General features: G+C 42.9%; 1 protein-coding gene across 1 annotated transcript in view; it reads right to left on the bottom strand.

The window, feature by feature from the left end:
• LOC143793404 (uncharacterized) overlaps positions 1-22,959 on the bottom strand; it is a 229,410-nt gene that overhangs the window by 90,525 nt on the left and 115,926 nt on the right. The window contains exons 4-5 of the mRNA XM_077280351.1: positions 13,633-13,756; positions 1,281-2,470 (exon numbers count right to left, since the gene is read on the bottom strand). Coding sequence (XP_077136466.1) covers positions 1,281-2,470; positions 13,633-13,756 — 1,314 coding nt within the window. The remainder of the gene's footprint in view (positions 1-1,280; positions 2,471-13,632; positions 13,757-22,959) is intronic.

Here is a 22,959-nt window from a genome sequence, read left to right as displayed (position 1 = left end):
GCCATGCTTGGTCTTAAATTAAAGAGAAATTCATAAGCAAACATATGATACGCCTGTCGTCACTCTGTGATCTCCCCAGCCCGAGATATGATACGCAGGTTTTTAATAACTTTCCAAAGGGGGCGTATCCAGCCAACCAGTGAGGTCAGCACAGGGGGAGACCCTTGGTTTTGGGCAAAGATATAAAGCTCAGATGTTCAAACAGGGGGGTGTCATTTGTCCGGAGAAGCAGCTAGCAGGAAGCTGTGCTTATGTACCATTTTCCCTTTGGAAGATTCTCCTCCCCTCATCCGCATGTCATACCAGTGACTGAGATGTAGTAAGTTCTTATCTTAATCCTTTTATTTTGTAACTGTTTTGTATATACTGTATTTTGTCTTCTTTTGTAATATCTTTTGTATTTTTGTAAACACTGCCTATATTTTCTGGATTAAATCTATAAAATGTACTAGTTTTGTTTTTCCTTGCTCTGTGAACGAACCGCCATGTTCTACGTGCTAAATTACGCTACCTTGTGGGTGGGTTCCTGTCCCGATTTTGGTTTTAATATCAAACGAGGAGCTGGTAGTAGCAAACTGTTCTGGGGAATTTGGGAGACCCTGGCAGTGACGGAACAGAGGTTTTTGTGTGTATCTCCTGCCTGAGACTGGGGATATACATATCGCCCTCACTGCAGAGTGTCCATTAGCCAGTACACGGCAAGGCAGCCTTTCTGGCGACTACTTATCCTAGTTACAGTTCCCTGACAGACCTGAGGGTAAGGGGGGCGCCAGAGAATTGCAAGTTCCTAATCGGAACTGAAAGTGGGATACACCAATAAATCCCTGACACCCACCAAACACCTATGGTGAATCCTGAAGAGTCAAGTTGTCATCACTCTTCATCCATCATCCAGGCAAAAAGAGAGCTAGTTCTTGAAGAAGGAAAAAAAGATAATGTATTATGCAACCAACTTGCCCATTCCATGCCTAGAAAGACTTCATGCTGTGCTTAAAAATCATGGAAACCATACAAAATGCTAGATGTAGCTTTTGGGATGCACTCATTTTTGCATCAACTAATTTAAGTAAAACTGAAAATTTTGTAATGAAATTTATATTATTAGTCTTACTTTATGTTATTAAAAAAGTTCTATGAAACTCAGTATTGGCAAAATTTTAGAAATTGTTCTTGTGTTCAGTGAGATATTAATTAAAATCTTACCGCTCAAAGGGGGTGTACTCATTTATGGTGAGAAATGTTTATTAACATTTAAAAAAACACAGAACAATTACAGTTTATTTCCTGAATGCCCTCTCGTGTTTTTCAAGACATGATTTATGCTTAAAAGATTTCCCACATTCTAAACATGAATACGGCTTTTCTTCGCTATGACTTCTCTCATGTTGCACAAGATTTGATGTATTTGTAAAGCATTTCTCACAGAATGAACATGAATACGCCTTTTCTCCTGTGTGAGTTCTCTCATGTTTAACAAGGCCTGATTTATCTGTAAAGCATTTCCCACATTCTGAACATGAATATGGCTTCTCTCCTGCATGAATTCTCTGATGTCTAATAAGATTCCCTTTATCTGTAAAGCACTTCCCACATTCTGAACATGAATATGGCTTCTCTCCTGCATGAATTCTCTGATGTTTAATAAGACTCCATTTATCTGTAAAGCATTTCCCACATTCTGAACATGAATACGGCTTCACTCCTGTGTGAATTCTCTCATGTTTAACAAGACATGATTTATGCTTAAAAGATTTCCCACATTCTGAACATAAATACGGCTTTTCTTCGCTATGACTTCTCTCATGTTGCACAAGATTTGATTTATCTGTAAAGCATTTCTCACAAAATGAACATGAATACGGCTTTTCTCCTGTGTGAGTTCTCTCATGTTTAACAAGGTCAGATTTATTTGTAAAACATTTTCCACATTCTAAACATGAAAATGGTTTCTCCCCTGTGTGAATTCTTAGATGTACGACAAGATGTGACTGATAGCTAAAAAATTTCCCACATTCTGAACATGAATATGGAGTCTCTCCTGTGTGAATTTTCTGATGTATAAGAAGATTCCCTTTATATGTAAAGCATTTCCCACATTCTAAACATGAATATGGCATCTCTCCTGTGTGACTTCTCTCATGTGTAACCAATTGTGATTTAGTTATAAAGCATTTCCCACATTCTGGAGAGGAGTATAACTTCTCTCCTTTGTGCTTTCTTTGTGTTAAAAAATCTGAGCTTTTAGTAAATTCACACTGAAATCTTGTATCCATGTTGTCACCTGGAATTATGGTTACAATGCGAGATTGCTCAGGAGAGGGTTCCTCATGATTAGGAGGATTATAAGAAAGTGAAGTACTGTGAAGTCCAGGACGTCCATGAAGGGTAATGAGGTTTTCTCCATTAGAGTGCTTCCCGATATCTTCTTTTTTACAATTTAGTGATAAACCGTTATTCTGACATGGATTTCCTGAGGATGAAAGATTGAAAAAAATCACATCCAATCTACAACACAAAAGAGATTTCTAAATATATTTTATGAAGCTTACAATTAAAACGCAAGTCGGTGAAAAGACCCGTAATAAGGAAGACAACAACATGCCACTTGACAAAAACAGTAAGGTTTTTAATATTAGAGTTAGGACTGTCCCAACTATGGTCACAGTGACGTGGTTGGATGGTTTTTGCATTTTTTTAATGAAAAAACATGTTAACTAAGTAACCTATATTATTTTCATGCACTGTTATGAACTGGTGGTTTAGGAGCAACATGGGACGAGCTCTGGAGGAGGTGGTACCTGTACTAACCGCAGTTCCTGAGCTTATCACAACACTAGAAGTAGCCGTGGGATGTTTCTTTCACTCCCTAGACACCTCGTCACAGCCGGAGGACTAACTACCCCTAAAGATGGAAACAGGAAAGCTATCTTGCCTCAGAGAAAATCCCCAAAGGAAAGGCAGCCCCCCACAAATATTGACTGTGAGTGGAGAGGGAAATGACATACGCAGAATGAAATCAGAATGTAACAAAGGAGGCCAGTCTAGCTATATAGATAGAACAGGACAGAATACTGTGCGGTCAGTATAAAAAAACTAGAAAAATCCACCACAGAGTTTACAAAAATCTCCACACCTGACTAAAGGTGTGGAGGGTAAATCTGCTTCCCAGAGCTTCCAGCTTAACTGAATAAATCCATATTGACAAGCTGGACAAGAAAAAACATAGAAAGAGCTGAACGATAAAGTCCACAATATGTGGACAGCAAAAGAACAAGCAAGGACTTATCTTTGCTGAACTGGTCAGAATATCAAGGAAATCCAAGCAGAGATGTGAATCCAACCAGGAACCATTGACAACTGGCCCAGGCTGAAGGATAGAGCCAGGATAAATAGCTGAGCCAGAAAGACGATCAGTGGAAGCAGCTGCGACTGCTAAATCCAAGGAGCAGCAGTTCCACTCAAAACCACCGGAGGGAGCCCAAGAGCAGAACTCACAAAAGTGCCACTTACAACCACCGGAGGGAGCCCAAGAGCGGAATTCACAACAATGCACTATTGTTATTTATTTAATTCAGGATATTCAATCATTGTTTCTGTCTTTTTTTTTTTCCTGTACAGTGGCCAGTATACGTGTGCTTACACGCTACATGCACAGCAGTCTATATCCCAGTTTGTTTTTTTTTACCTTTGTTTTTTTTTACATGCCATAATATTAGCATAATGATGGGTAAAGTGAATAACACTTATAAACTGTTAACAATGGCACAAGTCAGGGGTGGTTTCACAGGTTTACACGACAGAGAGGAGTCAGAAGACCGTAGCATCTGATTTCTCCTATTGCTCCACTGATAAGAAGCACTTCACCTTCATATTAAACGGTGTAAGTTTCTTTTAGCAGTGCAGGGGTTAATCTGCTCTGTTGAGAGCTCCTGGAGCATTTAGGCTCTCAGCTGTGCACGGTTAGCGACTCCCATCCCCTATATAATCTGGGTCCTGGCTAGCACTCACTGTCAGAGGTAGCTTATGCTGCATGGCTGGAGGTTTTTGGTGGTTGTTACTGGAGAAGATGTTTGGTGGCTTTATCTGTGACTGTTGCTTGGTTTTCAGTGTGTGATAATTCATTTTATTCTCCTACTTTGGTTTTACCCCATCCTCCACTCCCCAATGCATCCCTCTGGTTGTGTGAGTATATTTGTATGTTTGGTATTTTCCTTTATCCTTGTTGGTATTACCACTTGTTATTGTATTATGGTACACTACTACCCCCACCCACACAAGAGGGGAGAAGGGTACAGACTGAGGGCGGATTCAGGAGGTAAGGCTAGGTACGTGGCCCTGGCATCTTCACCATCAGAAGTAATCCAGGGAACAAGGTGGGCTAGTGCGTCCCTATGGTTAGGGAAAGGGAAGGAGCCCCTGGTCCCGGGAGACCCAAGAACAGAGTTGTGACAGGTGGCATAGATTAGACAGCAAATAGACAGTTCTTAAAGGAACCAGTCATTTACCCCTTTAATGTACCAACATTGCCATTCACTCTCGTAGCAAGCTTTCTATCATGCCCTTAATGTATAAAAGTGTCCATGCAATTAAAAATAGAATTTTAATATTTTAGTACAGCATACAAATGAGAATGACTGATCACAAAAGTGGCCCTACATCCAGGAGCAGTTGAGCTCCAGCCACTGTAATCATGTCCTCAGTTTGCCTAAGGGCAGGATAGGAAACCTTAGAAGCCTGCAATAGCACTGGAGGCACAGTAACCCCTTCAGGATAAAGCCACTTTGCACATTATGCAAGTTAATGGCCAGCCTCATTTTACAATTCTGACCACTGTCACATTATGTGGTAATAACTCTGGAGCTTCCACACATCACACCGATTCTAAGAATGTTTTCTGTGTCATATTGTACTTCAGGTTAGTGGTAAATTTTTGTCATTATTATTTGTGTTCATTTATAAAAATATCAAACATTTGACTAAAAATTTGAGTATTTTGCAGTTTTCAAACTTTTAAATTTTTATGCGCTTTATCCAGATAGTTATACCATCAAAAATAGTTAAGAAATAACATTATATAAAATAACATTTCCCACATGTCTACTTTACATCAGCATCATTTTTAAAACATAACTTTTTTTGTGAGGAAGTTATAAGGCTTAACATTGTATCAGTAATTTCTAATTTTTCCAACAAAATTTTACAAAACCAATTTATTGTTTTTAGGGACCACATCAGATTTGAAGTGACTTTGAGGGGCCTATGTGACAGAATATACCCAAAGTGACACCATTCAAAAATCTGCATCTCTCAAAATCACATTCAATCAGCTTATTATTATACTCAGGTGCTTCACAGGAATAAAAGCAATGTGGAAGGAAAAAAGGAAAATGCAACTTTTTCCCACAAAAACTTTGCTTTAGCCCAAAAGTTTGCATTTTCACAAGGGTAACAGGAGAAAATGGACCATACAATCTGTTGTGCATTTACTCCGGAGTATGCCGATACCCCATGTGTGGGGGAGAACTATTATTTGGGCACTTTTGGAGTGTAAAACTGTCTGAAATAGATTGCAGACGCCATATCGCTTTTGCAGAGCCCCTGAATCTACCTAAACAGTAGAAACCCCCACAAATGACCCCAGTTTGGAAACTACACCCCTCAAGGAATTTATGTAAAATATGGTGAGCATTTTGAAGCCTCAGGTGCTTCACAAAATTTTAAGACATTGGACTGTGAAAATTAACCCCTTGAAGACTTATGACGTACAGGTACGTCGTAGGAGGTGTCCCCGCACTCCATGGGAGCTTTGGCGCTGAGCCCGTTTGTTATCTTTCACATCTGCTGATTTAATCAGCTGACGTGCCCATAACAGCGGCAGGTGGAACTGTGATCCACCCACGACTGTTAACCTATTACATGCCGTTGTCAATGTGACATGCTTGCACCAGAAGCACGTCAAAAACCCCGGCGATGGGTTGGCATGACAACCCGGGGTCTGCAAGGGACCCCTGTTGTTGTCAATGTCAGATTGCTATGAGCACTACCCTGTTGACGGCCCTCATAGCAGATAAGCATTCCTGCTACACAGAGACAGGCATCAGCCCAGCTACGTGTAGCACAGGCGATCAGATGATTGCAGCTTCTAGTTTCCCATGGAGACTATTGAAGTTAGGCTACTTTCACACTAGCGTCGTGCACTGCACGTCGCTATGCGACGTTGCGGCGCACCGACGCTAGCTGTGAAAGCGCCGCACAACGGGGGCAGCGGATGTAGTTTTCCAACGCATCCGCTGCCCCATTGTGAGGTGCGGGGAGGGAGTTCCGGCCGCGCATGCGCAGTCGGAAATGCTGCAGACGATGCACCAAAAAATGTTACAAGCAACGTTTTTTGGTGGCGACGGTCCGACACAACACGACGCAACCGTCGCACGATGGTTGCGACGTGTGGCAATGCGTCACACTGCGTCGCTAATAAAAGTCTAAGGAGAAAAAACGCATCCTGCAAGCACTTTTGCAGGATGCGTTTTTTCTGCAAAACAACGCATAGCGACGTGCAGTGCACGACGCTAGTGTGAAAGAGGCCTTAGTGAAAAGTAAGAAAAAATGTAAAAAATATAAACGTTCAAATCACCATAATTTAAAATAAAACAAAAGAATATAAAAATACACATATTTGGTATCGCCGCGTTCAGAATCAAAATAGAAAAATAATTAATCTGATTGATAAACGGCGTAACAATAAAAAAATAAAAACGCCAGAATTAAGTTTTTTTGTTCCTGCAACATTGCAATATAATGCAATAACACGCGATAAAAAGATCGTAACTACCCTCACCCGGCCCAATATATATATATATATTTGCAATCTTTAGAATTTTTTCACCATTTAAATAAAAAAGAACCTAGACATGTTTGGTGTCTGCAAACTCGTAATGACCAGGAGGATCATAGTGGTGGTGCAGTTTTAGCATTTAGGGGACATGCTAAAAAAAAAATCCAAAAAGCAATTGGTGAATTGCACTTATTTGAAATTTCACTGCACTTTGTATTTTTTTCCTGTTTTCCAGTACACATAATGGTAAAACCAATTATGTAGTTCAAAAGTAAAACTCATCTAGCAAATAACAAGCCCTCACATGGACATATTGACCAAAAAAATAAAAAAAGTTATGGCTTGAAGGGGTTAAAATAGAATTTTCCCCCTCCAAATGTTGTTTTGGCAGCAAATTTTTCATTTTTACACGGGAAAAAGGGTAAAAATGACCACATACTTTGTTACACAGTTTCTGCTGAACGTGGCAATACCCCTTATGTGGCTGTACAGAACTGCTTAGCCACGTGGTGAGACTCGGGGGGATGAAGTGCTATTTGACTCTTTGAGTACAAATTTTCGTAGAATAGTTTGCGGACTCCATATACAGAGCCCCTAAGTGGCAGAAGAAGAGAATCCACCTCAATTGTCCCCATTTTGAAAATTACACTACATTATAGTCCCGTACATTATAGTGCCCAGTACACTGTAGTGCTCGTACATTGTAGTGCTCATACATTATGCCCAGCTCGTGATCCTGAAGATACGCACCCTGTAAATTAATTGGGCTCTCCTCACTACACTAATGCCAAACATGTGGATATTAACTGTGGTTTAGACACACTGTGGGGCTCAGAAGGAGGGGTATTTGGACGCACAGATTTTTCTGGATTTCTGTTGGTGGGAGCCACGTCACTTTTCCAGAGCCTTTGTGCTACAAGTAATGTGTATCATCCTGAACGGAGTGGCTCGCTACCTCCTCCTCCACCCCATGGTGCCCCTCACCATGGAAATTAGCTCTTCCATATCTTCAGAAGAGAAGAGATACCGTATATACTCGAGTATAAGCCGACCCGAGTATAAGCCGACCCCCCTAATTTTGCCACAAAAAACTGGGAAAACTTAATGACTCGAGTATAAGCCTAGGGTGGGAAGTGCAGCAGCTACTGGTAAATGTCAAAAGTAAAAATAGATACCAATAAAAGTAAAATTAATTGAGACATCAGTAGGTTAAGTGTTTTTCAATATCCATATTGAATCAGGAGCCCCATATAATGCTCCATAAAGTTTACGATGGCCCCATAGGTTGCTCCATATTAAAATATGTCCCATATAATCCTGCATAAAGGGTAATAATGGCCTCATAGACACATTTGCCCAATATATTGCTGCACAAATGTTGATTATGGCCCCATAAGATGCTCCATAAAGATATTTGCCCCATATAGTGCTGCACAAACGTTAATTATTATCCCCATAAGATACTCCATAAAGATATTTGCCCCATATAGTGCTGCACAAACGTTGATTATGGCCCCATAAGATGCTCCATACAGACACTTGCCCCATTTGCTGATGCTGCTATAAAAAAAAATCACATACTCACCTCTCCGTTGCTCAGGCCCCCCGGCACTTTTAATATTCACCTGACTTCGTTCCGGCGACGCTCCATCTTCAGCACTGATGTTCAGGCAGAGGGCGTGCACAAACCATGTCACCGCACCCTCTGACCTGAGCGTCACTGCAGAAGACGCTGAAGACGGAGCGGAGCCCGGAATACTCAACTGCTCCTTGCGCTGTGCAGTCCCTGCTTCCCAGGCGCCGCAGCTTCTTCCTGTACTGAGCAGTCACCGTTACCGCTCATTAAAGTAATGAATATGCGGCTCCACCCCTATCGGAGTTGGAGCCGCATATTCATTACTGTAATGAGCGGTACCATGTGACCGCTCAGTACAGGAAGAAGCTGGGGTGCCGGGAAGTCAGGGACCTGCAGGGACCACGTCAGGAGCAGGTGAGCATAATTAGACAGCCCCCGCTCCCCCTCCCCTGCCGACCCCTGGGTATGACTCGAGTATAAGCCGAGAGGGGGACTTTCAGCCCAAAAAAATGGGCTGAAAATCTCGGCTTATACTCGAGTATATATGGTATTTTTTATTATCAGATTTGGGGGTGGCAGTAGAGCCCTCATTCTCCCAAATGTCCTCTGAACCCGAGGTATGGATTTCGACATCTTCCTTTTCTTAGGAGGAGGGGGCTGTGGTGTCGGGGCCTGAGACAGGGCCGCCATAGAGGACTGACCCTCCTGTCTGATGAGGGTTCTGATGCTGTCCAGAAGAGAGAGCTGTTCACTACACAGCACTTCATCTGTGCATGGTTGGCAGAGTGTAACAACTCTGCTGGCATCACTACATGGCCTCTCATCTCTCACACTATCTTACCCACTGCTCCAGGTCATGTTGCGGTTTCTGTTACTTGCCAGCTCCATATTCTCTGTCTCTGCTCTCTGCATGCTTCCTGGCTGTGTGCATAGGGAGGCGGCACCTGAACTCTCTGGTTCTTATAGGAATCAGGTGCATTTGTGTTATGATTCGGTGACCAAGGAGCCGCATGAGAGACTTTCTCAGGAGTAAGTGGTAACTGTACTGACCGCAACTCCTAAGCTGACACCGCAACTAGAAGTAGCCGTGGGGTGTGCCTAACGTGTCCTAGACACCTCGACACAGCCGGAGGACTAAATACCCCTATAGGTGGAAATGGGAATTCTATCTTGCCTCAGAGCAGAGCCCCAAAGGATAGTCAGCCCCCCACAGATATTGACTGTGAGTATAAGAGGAAAGACACACGCAGGCAGAAAAACAGAATTTAGCAAAAGAGGCACTTCTAGCTAAATAGAAAAGGATAGGACAGAATTCTAAGCGGTCAGTATTAAAATCCTAAAAATATCCACAGCAGAAAATACAAATATACTACATCTAACTAAAGACATAGCAAGTATATCTGCAACTCCTGAGAATCCAGCATGACTGAAAAAATCCAAACAAAGTCTAAGCTGGACAAAAACACAAATGAATTGCACTGAATTACAAGCACACGGCATGTGTGCACAGAGACAAAAAACAAGACACTTATCTTAGCTGAATTGGCAGCAGAGCATGGGAGCCAGAGAGAGATGCAATCCCTCCAAGAACAATGGACAACTGGCACTGACTAATGAATCCAGCAGCTCTAAATAGCCCAGTCAGGCCTGCAATCAGCAGTGACACCTGACCAGAATTGCAAGCCAGGGACAGCTGCAATACCACCAACAACCACCGGAGGGAACCCAAGAACAGAATTCACAACACATCTGTCTAATCTGTTCCTGACCAATTACCAAGAGGCCTCCAGTATATAGTGCAGCTCCACCCAGTGGACTGGGCCTGTGCAATGTGTTAGCTCAGTTTGTGCTTAGCTTCTGAGTTTGCCAGGCCTTGCTCTGTATTACTCCCTCTCTAGAGGCTTTTCTCCTTGCCTTGCCTAGATCTTGTCCGCCCTCCAGGAGGCAGAATATCCTTCTTGTTTCTTGTCTTGTTCCATTTCCTTGTCTGAACTTAGTCTTATCTCGGTCTCCTTGTCTGTGGTTTCCTACCCTGTTGTGTCTTTCCTTGTGTTTCTCAGTCTGCTTATGCTCCGCACTCTTGCGGCTCTGCCTGCTCTGCATCTTTGTGGCTTTACCTCTGCTCCTCACTCCTGCAGTTCTGCTCCTTTCTACTCTGCTTATCTTCTGCTGCTGCAGTAATCTCTTGCTGCAGCTCCTCTCCGCATTCCTTGCAGTTCTGCTCTGCTTTGCTGCTGCAGAAACCTCTTGCTGCAGCTCCTCTCCACATTCCTTGTGGCTCCGCTCTGCTTAGCTGCTGCAGTAATCTCTTGCTGCAGCTCCTCTCCATATTCCTTGTGGTTCTGCTCTGCTTAGCTTTTATTGCTGCGCTATCTCTTGCTGCTCTACCGCTCCTATCCGCAGCCTTGCGGTTCTCTTCTTGTCTGAACAGGTCCCAACCTGTTCCTTCTTTCTCCTTTCCTTCTGGCTTGTTTCCATACCTGCATCTCCCATGTGAACAGGTCCCAACCTGTTCCTTCATACCTCATTCCTTTCTGCTTGTTTCCTTTTCTGCACCTCCTGTGTGAACATGTCCGTACCTGTTCCTCCATACTACATATCCGTACCTGCACCTCCAGTGTGAACAGGCCCCTACCTGTTCCTTCGTACACCACATCAACCAGCTCTGTGTTCTCTGCCATGCCTGCCAGCTCTGTGTTCTCTGCCGTGCCTGCCAGCTGTGTTCTCTGCCAGCCCTGTGTTCTCTGCTGTGCCTGCCAGCCCTGTGTTCTCTGCCGTGTCTCCGCCAGCCCTGTGTCTCAGCCGTGCCAGCCTACTCGTCTGAGTTTCAGCCATGCTCTTCTGCCAGTCCTGCCTGATGCCCACACCAATCCTGGTGTTCCTGTCTCCCAAGTGGGATCAGCAGCCACAGCCAGACACCACCCTGGAGTAGCACCTGGCAGCAGCCTGCTGCACAAGCCTGACCTCACCATCAGAGGCTCCAGTGAAAAGCCAGGCAGCTGTCACAGTCACATCCCTTCCAGGGTAGTCTGGTTTGTGGCACAGAGGGGCCACAACCCCCCCGAGCTCACGCCCACCAGTCAGGGCATGAGTGTGACACAGAGCTTTTTCTTATAAGTGGAGGGAAGCTTGGGCGCACATGCACCATACTTGCGGCTAGGCGTCTTATCCTTTCTAGGGGCAGGGACCTTGTCTCCCTAAAACGAGAGAGAAAGGTGGACTAAGTCACTTCATAATTAACTGGACAGCAAGGGACATCATCCACTACTTACAGTAGGAGGGTGAACGCTGGGCTCTGCAGAAGCAGAGTGCAGGGGTTTGTCGCCGTCCTTAAGGTCAGTCAGTCACCAGTCACAGAGGGACATAGACAGATGGGCCTTACCTGGAGGCTTCCCCCAGACCAGGAATATATATGTATTGAGGTCGCCAGCGAGTTTAGTGCTCCTCCTCCTCCCTAGGGTCCGTAGGGAGTGAAGTCAGCAACGCCTGTCATGGCTGCCGCAGGATCAGGATGCCTCCGGCAGCAGCGAGGGGGGAGGAGAGAGCTGGGGAGCCACAGAAGGACCCCGGTGCACTTCACAGTCCTGCTTTACCCCAAGAGGAGGCACAGGAAGGGCGGGATAGGGGTCACAAGTCACGCGGCAAACGGAGCAGTCACAGGAGGAGGAGAGCGGAGCCTCCGACCTTGACTGCCTGGCATAGGAAGATAACAGCGCTCCCGATCGCCAGCCACGGCAGCACTATCAGAGAACCTCTTCATGCCCCATATGGGACATGAAAAACACTGGTGGTTGCAGGAAGGGGAGGAGTATTTAACCTCTTTGTTTCCTGTCCCCTATTAGGGCGGGGAGACATCCTCAGATACTGCTGTTGTGGAAGGTGACTGGAAAAAAGCCCCATAATACATATTCTTCTGAACGAACAACCCTTTACGGGAGACTTACACTGATTATTACCAGCATTGTGCGGCCCGATGTCCATGCGGGGCCAAAACCTGCGTCATCATCCCACTTACATTGTTCTGATTAGACCTCATGAAATTTGCGGTCGTTCAGCCCTTGAAGTTATAATACCCTGTCCTGTGCATGTTCAGCTTTCAGTCATAGCTTTGGCCGCCACAGCTACAGTCGCCACTCAGTGTATAGAGAGCGGCAGTTAACGTGCTCTCGGCAGTCACAGACACCCGGCTCAGCATTAGAGCCGGCTGTAAGTCACTGCTGCGGCGCAGATTCAGCCACTGCTCACTATATACTGAGGGGTCACTGAAGCCACACTGACCGTACCTCTATGGCTGTAAGCCGAACGCTGCCGAGGGAATAAAGCTAATTTCCTTCTGGCAGAGGGGCTCTCAGTGCAAGAGACGGGCAAGATCAAACTATTATTAACCTGCAGGTTAACCCCATGTGTAAAGGTTAATAATGTTATTTTACATGACAGGTTCCCTTTATGTGGTTGGGTGCCCTAGTCCTTTTCGCAGTGATCCAACCTCCTCCAGTACGGAAAGTTCTCGCTTCTACGCCTGCAGAGTGAGTGGTGAATAGACGCGGGGGCCGGAGAACAAATGGAAAGCCTCCATGTCAGACTGACGCGTGATCGGCTCCACCACGTCCCATCTTTATGTCAGGACAGCGACTCGTGTTTCCAGGTCTGAGGGACGGTCCGGTGCCGATATTTATCCAGGACTTTGTGCACAGAACGAAGAAAGTGATTTGTCACAAAGAAGAAGAGAGAGAAGGAAGGAGAAGACCAAGGAAGGAGACAAGTGTCAGCCAAGAGGGAGGAGCCGGACACCGACCACGACTGATGACAACATTGAGCCTGCACCGATTCTGAGGGACAGACGAGCGACAGTGGATTAGGGGGAGAATGATCAGTAAATTAACCCCGACTCTGCTGAGTAACAATCCACAACAGACTTAGGGACAGAAAGAACTCACAGGAGAGAACGGACAGAAGGACGGGACATCTGCAGACAAAATGTGACCGATGCTCTAAGGAAGGAGAAAGATTCTGAAAGAAGCTGCCGAGGATGAAGATGTGATGACAGCGGAGAAACCGCGACTCACAGATCAGAAGGAAATAATCAGGGAAATTAAAGCTGTTGTCAGATGGAGAAAATGTAAAGAAAACCAGAGCAAGTCTGGAGAAAACTCATCTATTATAGGACGATGCCGGAGAGACGTCATCACATCCACCGGAGCCAACAAGGAGCCTCGCTTCTCACCTCGTGGTGTAAGAGGCCGGAGCTCCTCCATCATCACGTCCTGGTACCGATCCTGGTGTCCTTCTAGATACTCCCACTCCTCCATGGAGAGATAGACAGCGACGTCCTGACTCCTTATAGGAACCTGACAACAATGACACCGTCATCACCCAGAATCCTCCAGTGCCGTCCTGTATAATACCCCAGCAGTCACCTCTCCACTAATCACCCAGAATCCTCCAGTGCCATCCTGTATAATGTCCCAGCACTCACCTCTCTGCTCATCACCCAGAATCCTTCAGTGCTGTATAATGTCCCAGCAGTCACCTCTCTGGTCATCACCCAGAATTCTCCAGTGCTGTATAATGTCCCAGCAGTCACCTCTCCGCTCATCACCCAGAATCCTCCAGTCCTATATAATGTCCCAGCAGTCACCTCTCCGGTCATCACCCAGAATCCTCCAGTGCCGTCCTGTATTATGTCCCAGCAGTCACCTCTCCGCTCATCACCCAGAATCCTCCAGTGCTGTATAATGTCCCAGCAGTCACCTCTCCGCTCATCACCCAGAATCCTCCAGTCCTGTATAATGTCCCAGCTGTCACCTCTGCTCATCACCCAGAATCCTCCAGTCCTGTATAATGTCCCAGCAGTCACCTCTCTGCTCATCACCCAGAATCCTCCAGTCCTGTATAATGTCCCAGCAGTCACCTCTCCGATCAGCAGCTCAATCATCTTGTTGCTGAGCTCCAGGATCTTCTTGTTCCTCTCATGTAGCAGGGAGTGCGGGGGAGGCTCTGTGATGGGGCCCGGGCTCCGCCCTCCTGACTCCTGGAGATGGATGATGGGAGTCACACCGTCCCCCGGTGTCTTCCTCACTATTGTGTAATCCTGTGTATGGAGAGAGACACTTAGGGAGAAGATTCCTTCCCGACTCCAGATCTGACAATCAGTAGAAATCCCGGGATCAATAACCGTCTCCAGTAATCTGGGGCCATAACTGGGAATATTATTCCCCTCCGGACAGACATCCCGGCCCCTCTACAGCTCTTATAGGGAATCCCCATGACAACTCCTCCGGGCAGAGAGCTCCACACAATCACTGCTCTTACAGGAAAGAATCCTTCTCTCTATTCTGGATTTCCTCCTCCCGATGTCGGACTTGTCACAGAACACAAAGCTGATAGAAATGTAGAGGAGTTACCTCTCCGCTCAGCAGGGAGACGATCTCCAGGGCCAAGTGGAATAATCTTCTGGTGGTCTCATCCCTGTCCTCGTCCATCCTCGGGGTCATTCAGGAGGAGGAGGGATGAGCACTGGATCAGCTGGAGGGATCTCGTCCTGCCGGCGTCTTCATGATGGAGGAGAAGATGGAAATCACAGGGGACGAGAGAACGACAATCACTAAATTCTGCCAAATATCAACATTTATCAGGAGGAAAAGCCACAAAACTCCACCGCGGCCTCCTCCGCCGATCTGACCGCTCATTATCAGCCTCGTAGGCGGAGGACGGTCACCGTGGTAACCACACCTCCAGCAGGGGACGGTCACCGTGGTAACTACACTGCCAGAGGGGCCGTGAGATGAGGAGCAGACGCTGCACATCCCCCATACAATGCTGCCCGTCCCCAACACTGAGGAGCCGCACTCACATGGAGCAGGAGCCTCCACAGGAACAGCTCTGATCTCACCCCACACTCTCCTCTCACAGATTTACCACAAGCACCAAAACTCCACCAAACCCTCCTGTAATCTCACCGGAATGGCGGGAAATCTGCTGCTGGCTGACACCAGAGAACACGAGCTGCACACAACCAGGACGGAGCTGCTGCACTGAGAGCTGAAGGACCTGTGGTGACGTCACCGTCATGTGATCAGGGGGCGGGGCTCAAGAGAGAGGTGGTGAAGGACCTGTGGTTGACGCCTTTTAGACTTGGGTGGGGGCATCAGGACCCTGGCGCAGACCCCGATCACCGGACGATGACGCTTCACCCTCCTTGTCTATGACCTGCTCCAATATTTCCGCCACCGCTGTCTCTCCCTCTCCCACACTGATCGCTCTGCTTCCCGCCTTTCGCATTATTCCGGTGTCCTGCTGTGTATAGTTATGTGACTCTTAAGACTTCATGTTATTCTCTGCCTGATGAAGAGGCCGGAGGAGCCTCGAAAGCTGCGATTTGTCTTCATCTTTTCAGTTCGTCATTAAGGCTATGTGGCCCACGTTCAGGAAAGTGTGCAGAATTTTTCCGAGCAAATCCGGACTATTTGCGCATGAAATCTGCACGCGTTTTTCTTGCTTTTTTGTGCGTTTTTTGCGGATTTTCCTTGGTTTTTTTCACAGAGCTTCCCCAATGCAATAATATAGCGGGAAATCCACAAAATTAATGAAAATGCTGCGTTTTTTTTTCCGCGATGCGTTTTTATCGTGGGGAAAACACAACGTGCACAAAAATTGCAGAATGCATTAAAAATGATAGGACGCTTAATGTAAGCGTTTTGGCAGCGGAATACTGTTGAAAAAACACAAAAAATCCGCAACGTGTGCACATAGCCTAAAAGGTATCAACCACTGAGGACTCTCACATCTAAATATGTTTCTATCTACTGGTGAGCACAGTATGAAGGTGTAATAATAATATACTATATTTTTATATAGCGCTAACATTTTACGCAGCACTCGCTACAGAGGTGACACATTCTCAGATAAATGGAAAGAAAATGAGAGTCAAGATTATAAAGCAATTTTTCCCTTAGTGCTTCTTTAAAGTCATAAAAAAATCTTATGAAGTCTTTTAGTTTCATCCTCTGAAAAATGTTGATTTTTTTATCCTCTGAAAAATGTTGATTTACCTCAATAGTGGTGGTCGGCTCAATAACAAAAATTGTTTGGTTAATCAAGCGTTCTCTGGATGCTAGCCGATTCAGAAAGTAATCCATGTTGGTGGAAAAGCTGAAAGTGGAACGGACCCTCTGCTGCTGATAGATCTCAAAGCCAGGAGGATTTCCAAGGATCCCGCCAGTGAACAACTAGTATTGTGAGGGAGAAGGGAGACACAAGCACAAATAGGGTCCTATCCCATAGAAAACTGCTCACCTGGTATTAGGTATTCAAAGCATGTGTAGGTAATGGCTGCCGCAGATCCACAAGTCGGTCACCGACTGCATAAAACAGAACTCTGCAAAAGAATACGTGGATTTCATCCACGCTGCCCAAATGATGAGATTCCAGAAAGTTATTAAAGTTTGTCAGTGGTTTATTCTACGCGTTTTAAGGTTTTTGGCAACTTGATGATGACCTTTGACACTCTCAGTGCAGGAATGAATGTGTCGCATGGATTTATGTCTTTTTACAACTAAGGAATTTGCTCCTCAGACCATGTGGGGTCATCATAAGAGAACCAGACCCCAATCAGAGGACAACAAAACATTCACTCCTAATCTAGGAACTTTCCAATATTTATGGACACAACTGTTTATCACTTATCACTCTCCCATAATGACAGTTCTGTGCTGTGTTGTGTATAAATATGTGATTCTCCAGAATTTCTTTTCGTCTATGCCTGACGAAGAGACCTGTGTAGTCTCGAAAGCTTGCAATTTGTTACCATCTTTTCAGTTAGCCATCAAAAGGTATCAACCACTGAGGACTCTCAATTCTAAATATTTTTGTATAAAAAAAAATGAACACAATTGTGCGATATTGCTACTACTAAAATTAAGCATGTCTGAAGACCTAACACCTGTTCTTTCACATCCTAAATTTGAGAAAATAAATTCAAATGTAACCACCTTTATTATGCAGCTTGAAAATGAAACGATTTTGAGAAAATTTAAAAAACTTCAGAGAGATAGAGATGATTATATAAAAAAAACATTGAGAAAACCAAAGAGCTGAATATTGCCAATGAAATTACTCCTAACAGTGAAGTAACTAATGAAAAAAATTATGGTCATTAAACAAACAATGGATATCAATATGAGTACTCCCAAAGCATCCCCAAGGACTACTAAGGAAGATATTTCAAATCACTCCCAGACTTTATCCGAAGCTAGAAAACATCTCAAAAATACTAGACTGCAAATTAATAAACTCATTGAAGAAAAGAATAAAAAAAAAATATAAAAATACTCCCGACATGAATATGATTAATAAACCCTCCCAATCTGATAAAAATAATTCCCCTACAGATTTTTCAGACTCTATCCCTATATCATTGTTAGATCTTTCAGTCCACGACACTACACCATGTATGTCAATTTCATCTCAACCTAATAACACCTGTTTAGTTGACAACTAAAATGTCCAGCACTGGAACCGTTCCTTTTTTACCCAGGGATTTCAGAAATTCCCAAACAAATCAGTTTTTTCTTCCAAGAACGTGCAAAAGAAAAAGCGTCACAGAGGTTCCAGAGGAGGGAGAAACAAAAATTAAAAAAAGGGAAAACAGCTTCCTCGTAAATAATCCACTTCTATGGAAGGAAAGGCAAAATCCAGCATTTTTAACCTGTCTGATCATGCTTTAACGGAAGATAAAAGTTCATTATTGTGTAAAGGTTTATCCTTCTGCCCAACTAATAACTCCAAAGAATTTGAGCTTTTTTTGGACTTACAAACCTTTGTGAGAAAATTGACTCTCAAAAGACATTTTTTATTAAAGGAAAATAAGAATATTAAACTAGATCTGAAATAGATAATCTTTTTCATTTAGATGTTCCGGCTAAATCAAATTTTTATCCTGTAGAAGATAAAGGTCATCATATCAGTGTCTAGTTAAAACAACTAGAAAAAATTACAATGAAAAAAAAACTGCAATCAATAGTGGTTAAAAAAAACTTAATTTAAGTTCGGCTGAAAAACTGGCAATGAAATCCCTGGCCTCTAATAAAAATATTGTAATCAGATCAGCCGACAAAGGTGGAGGAATAGTGATACAAAATCGTGAGGATTATATTAATGAAGCTATGAGGATTCTTTCTGATGATAATTATTATAAAAAAAAGCTCTATTAAAGAATACGCCTCGTCTATAACTAAATACAAGGAATTTATTTTAAAAAATTTTGAGTTGGATATTTTTAATAAAAAAGAAAGCAATTTTTTAAGCGTAAAAAACCCTAGTGTCCCATTTTTCGACCTTTTTTCCAAAAATACAGAAAAACATGCAAAACCCCCAGGCAGACCAATTATTGCCGGAATAAACTCATTAACTTCAAATTTGGCACAATACATTGACAGAACCATGCTAATACATGTTTTTAACCTCAAGAGTCATCTTCGAGAGTCCTCTCATCTACTGGCGCTCCTACAAAATATCCCTTGGAAAACCAGTTATGTCTTTTTAACCATGGACGTTGCGTCACTATATTCCAATATCCCACATGATGTGGGACTACTGTGTTTTCAGCACTTTCTTACATTTGATGAGAGACTCTCTATTTTACAAAAAAACTTTTTAGCCAAAGGGCTAGAATTTATCTTAAAGAATAATTATTTTACGTTTGAAAATGAGTTTTACCATCAAACATATGGGACTGCAATGGGCTCGAAAGTAGCACCTATGTTTGCAAATCTTTTCATGGGTTTTTTGATGAAATATTTGTTTTTAATGAAATTTGTCAAAAAAATATTGTATTTTATAAGAGATTTATTGATGACTTAATTTTTATTTGGGACAATACAGAAAACAATATCAATGATTTTATCAACAAATGAATAATAACAACTGGGGTATCTCTTTTACGGCCTTTTATGATGTTTTTAGTATTAACTTTTTAGATGTCACTCTTTTCGTAGAAAATAACAAGATCTGTAGCAAAACCTTTTTTAAGAAAGTAAACTCTAATAGCTATATCCACTTCAGTAGTGGGCACTATGCTAAATGGCTGAAAAATATCCCGAAAAATCAATTTCGCCGTATCAGAAGGAACTGTACCACTGATACTGATTTTAAACATCAGTCTGCTACTCTCACAAAAAAATTTTTAACCCAGAAATATCTCTCACATTTGGTAAAATATGCCTATAAAAATTCTTTGAAATTGGAACAGACAGCGCTCTTAGAGAATAATGTTAAAAATAGTAAATTTTGTATGAATTTTATAACTCAATATAGCAATCAACAGGAGGAAATTCGCAAGGTACATTGGTACATCCTACTTGATGACCCTGTCCTCAGTAAAATCCTCCCAAGAAATCCTGGGATAACGTACTGGAGAGCACCAACTATCAGGAGCATCATACGCAGCACCTAGTCGCCTCAAGCCAGTAATCAACAGCCATGAGGGGCCTATGTCAAACACTATTAAAGGGGCTTTTAAATGTGGAGCTAATAACTGTTTATGCTGCCAGAGTATTGGACATAAGACGATGGATATTATCTGCTTCTCCACTAAAGAAAAATTCAATATACCCTACTTCCTAAACTGTAATTCTGAATTTGTTATTTATATGATTGAATGCCCCTGCGGAAAGCAATATGTAGGAAGAACTACACAACAACTTCATCAACGTCTGAATTCCCACAGACATAACATAAAAAAAGGTCTTCTTACCCACGGTCTTTCGAGACATTATACCTTAGTTCATAATAAAGATTATAGTAAGTTAAAAATTATTCCTATTGATCATATCACTTTCCAAATAGGATTACAAAACTAAACAGGAAAGAGGTGTATTGGATCTACAAATTAAGAAGCCTCAAACCACAGGGTCTTAAGGAGATCACAGATGCTTTTATTTAATTTATTAATAGAGGTGGATATATGTATTTATTGATACTGTTTATTATTTTTTATAAGTATGGGTGTCTTTAATATTTAATATATTTTTTTTTCTATGGGAGTTTTTTAAGAATTCCACCAGGAATACATGATGGGTTAATTGGTGCAAAAGATCTTTTTTTATGTTTCATAAGGGAAGTATTTTCATGCATTTTAAATATATTTATTTTACTCCTTTATGTTCAAAAAGCTTTTTAAGTTTAGAAATTTTTAAGAGCTCTACAGTAAGAGGATTAAATCGTCGGGGCTGCGGTTTGAATCAGTGACGCCAACTAGGTAATGGTACCCCTTGTTAGATGTTCTTTTTTTTTTCTTTCCCCCTGATACTGTTAAATATGCTTGTTTCGCACATTTATTTAATCAGGACTCTTTACCAGATGGGTTACTCTTAAAGAAAAATGTCATGATATTTTCATAAAAAAGATAGTGGTTTATTGGATTGTCCACAGAAAAACCACATTGCAGCAAAACATAAAATAGGTGAAATAGTTACATACAGATGTTCCTATCAGCGTTTGTTCCACATCTTTCCCAAAGTTCTGAATGGTAAAAGCCGTCTGTCTGTGTGAAGCCTGAAGTCATCATTGGTAACTCACATACCAGCTATTCATTCCGTCTGTGTGTAGTCAGACGTCCATGGAGAATGAAGGGAGAAGGTCCAAGGTGACAGCCCCACGTGACAGCCCCCACCACCTCCTAAGAGACGTGATATATATGTCCCACAGACCACGTGTTCTCTCTATATGGTGATAACTTATATTCTGAGCTATATATACAAGAATAGCTTTTGGAATGTCAGCGAAAGACAATGTGCTCAGTACAGAATTGAGAATAAGAATAATTCAATTAATATTTAACAGATACCCCCTTTTTTTCTCACTATCTCTACTCAGAAAAAAACAGTTTTACAGAGCATCAACTCCTCTTTCCGGGCTGTCCCTGGACCCCAGTATAATTTTATAAATAATTTCTTGGGTATTTTTAAGATCTATATATTCTTATTAAGTTTGTTAATATTCCTGTCTGAAATAATTTTAGACAGCCAATCATTCCTTCGTTCTAAAGACATGAGTTGCCATCCACAGGTGGTGGACAAATGCTGCTGGAGGGATTTATAAAGCTTTGTTATGTGGCTTGCACTAGCCGCTGTATAATTTGTCTCTGTGCGGGAGCTGATAAAAGCCCTGGGTCATTTGAAGAGGCGCTGTGTGCTCCTCCTGGGATGCGCAAAATCCTGCAGACATGGAACACATGGTCCTTCCCACACGGCCACTGAGCTTTGGCAGATGAGCAATCTCCTTCCTTTCCTTTTATTCTAATTCATCATTAAATAGGAATAAAAAGCTGGACTAATGTTTTTTAAAATATATATATATATATATATATATATATATATATATATATATATATATATATATATTATTTTCTCTTTTTTATTAATAAAATAATTATTTTTACTTGATTAAAATTTAGATCCACACAATTTAAATTTTTTTTAAATAATGGTTTATTTCAACATGTGTCTCCTCCACATTGGATACGCTAGCAGGATCTTATTAGTATAGCCGAGTGGTGTAATTGTCGGGCGGCGGATCTTGAGGAAGCTGCGGCATATCTTTTGGAGTTCGTGTCAGAGATAGACATGTCATTATAAGTACAGCTTCTATTTATTACTATGAACTTTGATGCAAATAACAGTATATGGTCTGCTAACTTTGAACTTTGACATGTGTCATCTGACTGCTTGGTGTCTGTTTTTTTTTTTTAAATCTGTGTGTATATAATGCTCCACCTATGTATGTTTCATGTGGTATTTCCTGAAGAAGAGGTTGCAAAAAACCTTGAAACGCATATATTTCCGCTCTTTAAACTCCACTGAAACTGCCCTCACTAAAGTCTCTAATGATCTAATAACCGCTAAATCCAAAGGTCATTGCTCTCTGCTGATTCTCCTGGATCTCTCTGCCGCATTTGACACATTGGATCACCAGCTCCTCCTCACTATGCTCCACTCCATAGGCCTCAAGGACACAGCCCTCTCCTGGTTCTCCTCCTACCTCTCTGACCACTCCTTCACTGTATGTTTTGCCGGCTCCTCTTCCTCTCCTCGTCCCCTTACTATCGGGGTTCCACAGGGCTCAGTCCTAGGCCCCCTCCTCTTCTCTCTATACACGGCCCCTATTGGACAAACAATCAGCAGATTTGGGTTCCAGTATCATCTCTATGCTGATGACACCCAATTATACACTTCTTCCCCCGACATCACCCCTACCCTAATTCAAATACCAAGGATTGTCTGTCTGCTGTCTCTAACATCATGTCCTCCCTCTACCTGAAACTAAATCTCTCCAAAACGGAACTTCATGTGTTTCTCCTCTCTACTAACCTCACTCTACCCAACATCGAAATTACCCTGGAGGGTTCAACCATAACTCCCAAGCAGCATGCACGCTGTCTTGGGGTCACATTCGACACCGAACTTTCCTTTACTCCCTATATCCGATCACTCACTCGCTCTTGTCACCTGCATCTTAAAAACATCTCCAGAATCCGACCTTTTCTCACCATTGA

Source organism: Ranitomeya variabilis, chromosome 1, assembly GCF_051348905.1.
Source record: "Ranitomeya variabilis isolate aRanVar5 chromosome 1, aRanVar5.hap1, whole genome shotgun sequence".
Lineage (NCBI taxonomy): Eukaryota > Metazoa > Chordata > Amphibia > Anura > Dendrobatidae > Ranitomeya > Ranitomeya variabilis.
Note: the sequence above shows the minus strand (reverse complement) of the source record. Positions and strands in the feature narration are given on the sequence as shown.